The sequence below is a fragment of the Penaeus japonicus genome, unplaced genomic scaffold, assembly GCF_977035675.1.
Source record: "Penaeus japonicus unplaced genomic scaffold, GWHDUDI00000001_assembly GWHDUDI00000017, whole genome shotgun sequence".
Classification (NCBI taxonomy): Eukaryota; Metazoa; Arthropoda; class Malacostraca; order Decapoda; family Penaeidae; genus Penaeus; species Penaeus japonicus.
Window position 1 is genome coordinate 19,796,875 of NW_028234419.1, and position 5,000 is coordinate 19,801,874.

The following is a 5,000-nucleotide window of genomic DNA, read 5'->3' on the forward strand; positions in this document are numbered from 1 at the left end:
TATATATATATATATATATATATATATATACTTATAGTGAAATCAAGTGATGCCAACCCCCTGGAGCGTCGTTGCAGGTGCTGGCGGGCGTGTTGCTGATCGTGCACGAGCGCTTCGACATGAACGACGACAAGGAGAGTCACACGGGGGACTTCTTCAACAACCTCATCGTCGCGCTCATCTTCGCCGTCCTCATCATCAACGTCTTCGTCGCGAGCTTCGGGGTGGACATCGCACCGCCGCCCGGCTACGTGTCGCCGACGCCGTACCCGAATTACTTACCCGGGAAGGGGCACTGACCTTTGACCTCGTCTCTGAGCTCGATGGTTGTTGAGCATGGATCGACTTTTGGTTCTCTTTCTCTTCCTCCTTCTTCTTTGCCTTCTCCTTCGCCTTGTCCTTCTCCTCTTTTTCATATTTCTGCTTCTCCTTCTCCTTTCTTTTCTTCTTCTTCCTTCTCCCTCTTTTCTAATCGCCCTTCTCCTTTTTCCTTTTCGTCTTCTTGTCATCCTTTGCAAACACATCCTACAGTCATTGCAGACGCGTTTGCCTTTCCTGCAGTAACTTGCAAACATCGAAGTACGGTCGTCACGAAGCTTTGTTTACTTCCAAGTTCTGTTTTTTCTTCCGTATTTAAAGGACCTTTTTCATAATCGTTATATAAGCAGAATGCAATGCTGGTCCTCGAACAATCATTTATATCGTCTGTAAATCGGTTCTAACCAAAATCTAAGCACAAAGTAGTTCAGGGTATTGTATAAATTTGAAAGGAATACTGACGAATGAAATAAGTGGTTGAACAATTTGTGTACTTTTGTGTAATGTATGTTATGATGATAAGGAAATGTGTAATTTTAGTATATTGTTATGTAGATATCAAGTAAGTAGGACACACACACGCGAATTGTAAGTTGATACTATATGTATAGGGAGATAGAATAAATTTGATATTCGACTTAAATTAAGGATATTTATTTTTCATATTTTTACCGTTATGTTAAGTAGCAAATTGTAACAGAATAAGACTTTTTACAACTAAATTTTTTTAATATGCTTTTTATTTTATTTTTACCTAATCATTAACATTTTTACACTACTATGTATGAAAATCAAAGTTAGAATGATTGAAAGATAACAATGTGAGACCCGAGGATACGAACAAAGATAATGTGATAACAACAATGATAATTATGATGATGATGATGTCAACAATAATAAAAACGGGAATGATGACATGATGACTAGGATGATAATGATAATGAATTTATAATAATGAAGATGAGTAAAAAAAAATAATTTGAATTATGGTAACACTAGAGACGATGATGATATTAAGTGATAGAATGATGATAATGACAATTCATCTGTTGATAACTGAAGTCATAGTAATGATAATAACGTTAATTGTAGTCTTCTTATTAAGACTATAAACGATGATGAAAGTTATGGCACACTGATAATATCAACAAAGGAGTATTTATAATTATTATGATAATGAAGATAAATACTTTTAATGATAATTAGTTGACAAAAGCATCATCTTCATCATTATCATTATGATGATGATTAAATTAATAGTTATGATAGCTATCTTAATGATGATAAGAGTAATATCAATAAAATTGTTCCCATTCTAATTGATATTAAAAGAAGCAACAATTCCATATTGCAGTCTAATTTATTCCCATATTCCTTGTTGCTGTTATCATTAAAGTGATAATCATTATTACAAATATTTTTTTCCTATCATTATCACTTTTATTGTTGTTTTTATGACTCGGTGCAGTATCCTGCTTGCAATTATTAATATTGCCATTATTACCTTCATCATCATCATGATTACATTCATAATTATTATAAGCATTATCATTAATATCATTATCATTGCTAATGTTCCGTAATCATTGTCATTACTTCTATCATCTCCATCATGCTATTTCTCTTATCTTTGTTATCATGGTTACTATAATTATAAATAGGGGAAAAATATTCTAACAATATTCAAAATACTATCATCAATATTACCAAAAGCAAAATAATTCCCCAGAGCAAAGCCTTTATGATGAATTCTATTATGCATCAATATGATGATTCATTCATATCATAATTCAGAAGAAAACATGAACATCGTTTGATGAATTGCAAGTTGACATGACTATCCTAGCAACTCTCATGACAAATGTGCATCTTACTCGAACGCGTGATTATATGTCAAAAAATAAAAAGAAATAGAAAAAATTGAAAATAAATGATTAGGTTAATAAATATTCTTCGTTAGATTAAGCATTGGTTTCATTTCGGTTTGTCTTGTGTTTGTTTGTTTTTTTGTTGTTGTTGTTGATTATGATTAGGGTATGCTTTTTTTTTCTCCAATTGTGTTATTATCAAATTTGTTTTATAATTGCGCTTCTTTAATCGCGCAATTTTAAAGGCCTCCGCGTTTGTTTGTTTGTTTGTTTTTTTAGCGTTTAACGTCATCCATAAATTTACATCGATTCTTTATTTATATTCAACATACATTTTACATCAGTATTGAGTTCAGAAAAGAAACCACAGTGTAGAAATAGGATTCAAATCAGAATGACACGGGATTGAAAAAAGAATCCCAGTTTTTTGTTTGTTTTTTTTCTCGGAAATTGATAAATTGCTTCCTTCTTCCTCTTCGTCATTTCTTGTTCAACTCTCCCTTGTTGCAGACATTGCATGATCTTCGCTTGTCAAACCTCATCAACCTGAATCCCAGTACATGTTGACTTATCATGACCTGCCAGTGAGAGGTCATTCCAATTGGAGAAATAATACACAAGAAAGTGCTAATTACATCTCCCTTAATTACAACCCACGTGATTAACCTAATGGACTTCTTGTGGTCGATGTACATATTAAATAAGCTAATTGCGTGCCTTCACCCCTACATTACTCCTACGAGCTACGAGACAAAGGTGAACGCAATCCATCACCTGTCTCGTAGAACTCCCTTATTCCATCGATCAGCTGTGAGCCGGACGTGTCGGTGGCTCCTGCTCGACCCGTGGCTCTCTAGGGCTGGGGTAGGAGGGGGGGGGTATCCATCGCCTTCGGACTTCGGGTTCGTATGTGGATCAGATTTTTCTCTTGGGTCGGGGGAGACTATTGTGTTTCTTTCTTTCTCTCTCTTTGTCTATCTTTCTCTTTCTCTCTCTCTCTCTCTCTCTCTCTCTCTCTCTCTCTCTTTCTCTCTCTCTCTTTCTCTTTCTCTCGCTCTCTCTCTCTCTTTCTTTCTTTCTTTCTTTCTTTCTTTCTCTTACTTTCTCTTTGTATTTATCTCTATCTCTCTCTCTCTCTCTCTCTCTTCTTTCTCTCGCTTTCTCTCACTCTCTCTCTCTCTCTTTCTCCTACTAAGCCCGTCTTTTTTTTCTTTTCTTTTTAAGAGGGCGCGAGGAAACGAATATAGATATTCTATATCCATTATCACCTCTAATAATTTCTCACCGAATATTATAGGTAACTACTAGACTTAAAAAAAAGTAATTTGTCTATAATTTCTAAACCAAAAGACTACAAAGAACTTCCTTGCCGGGACAACTACTGCAATTGCAGGACCTTTAAGTGGTAGTAATGGCACGGTAGCTGGTGCCACTTAGGAGACCGGTCGAGAACTGCCAATTTCTCGTGAAGAAAAGGCCACTTCATCGCCGCGAATGATACTTATTTGAGCCTAATGTATCCCGGAATTTTTTTTGCAACACATTTCTTTTCTCAACATTTAGGAGAGATCGTCGACGTAGTTTTGAATGTCAAAAACATGGCAAATAAACTAGATTAAAGTAATGGTTTGGCAGACGAGTGAGGACACGCCCAGGTAAGGTAAGGTAGTCTTTCGTTTTAATTGTGTTGAAAGTGAATTGGCTCCATCATGATTCACCTGGTGAATGGCGCCTTTCAGTCTGTGCGAAAGCAATTAACATTGATTGGGAAACTCTCACTGTCTTTCACAACATCTATTTAACCTTTTTTTTTTTTTTTTTTTTTTTGGGTGTGTTTGCATATATGGATGCATAGATATAGACGTGTGTGTGTCTGAGTTTGTGTGTGTGTGTGTGAGTGAGTGTTTGTGTGTGTCTATGCACGTATGAGTGTGCGTGTCTTATCCCGTTTGAGGTTCAACGGAGATCGAACCACCCCACGAAATGCAGCTTGTTAGAAGACCAATTACCTCCAAGACCTTTTGTTGACACAGCCACATGTTGCATGATCCCTCGAGCGTGACCTCCGAGACCGCTCGTACTGTGGCATTACTTCGATCCCAAAGCATTTCTCGATCCACGTCATTCCGAGTTGACTGTAAATTGCTTGTAAACTGATTTAGATGTCCACCCAAGGTCCTTCCCTTCGTGAATCTTACGTATTGAACCCTCGGAAGTAAATAAAATTTGTTTATTTTCAGACCTTCAGATAAATAAAACCTGTATATATTCGGAGCTTCGAGTAAATGAAACTTGTTTATTTCGGACTTTCTAGTAAATGTAACTTGTTTATTTTCGGAGCATCGAGTAAATGAAAGCTGTTTATTTTTGGAGCTTCGAGTAAATGAAACTTATTTATTTTCGGAGCTTCGAGTACAGTTCGAGATGATGAACCACCACTTGCGAGGATAATGTGATATCGAGGAAAAATCATTCCACGATATTAAAAGAAAGAATAAACCGGCCTGTTGCAAGGCGCGTCTAAACGCATGACGAACACCAAATCAAAGAAATGACACCCCTGGCGCGTGACAAACACAGATCTGCCGTGCTTTCAAACTTAACGAAGAACCTCTTCCCGCATTTCCCCCTTCAAGGACATGGGTTAGGGGGAAAGGAGGGGGTGGAAGGAGGGAGGAGTGTTAAGAAAAAATCAAGCATAGTGGGGAAATATCAGATAAATAAAGGGATAGAGACGGAGGAGCGCAAAGGGAAAGGGGGGAAAGAGGAAAGAGGGGAAACAAAAATAAAACGAGCCTAGTGGGGAATTAAAGA

The 5,000-nt window shown here is 36.9% G+C and overlaps 1 protein-coding gene across 1 annotated transcript in view; it reads left to right on the forward strand.

The window, feature by feature from the left end:
• LOC122265340 (ninjurin-1-like) overlaps nucleotides 1–1,053 on the forward strand; it is a 7,481-nt gene extending 6,428 nt beyond the window's left edge. Inside the window, exon 3 of the mRNA XM_086546081.1 lies at nucleotides 78–1,053. Coding sequence (XP_086402207.1) covers nucleotides 78–299 — 222 coding nt within the window. The 3' untranslated portion in view covers nucleotides 300–1,053. The remainder of the gene's footprint in view (nucleotides 1–77) is intronic.
• Nucleotides 1,054–5,000: the final 3,947 nt, after the last annotated feature.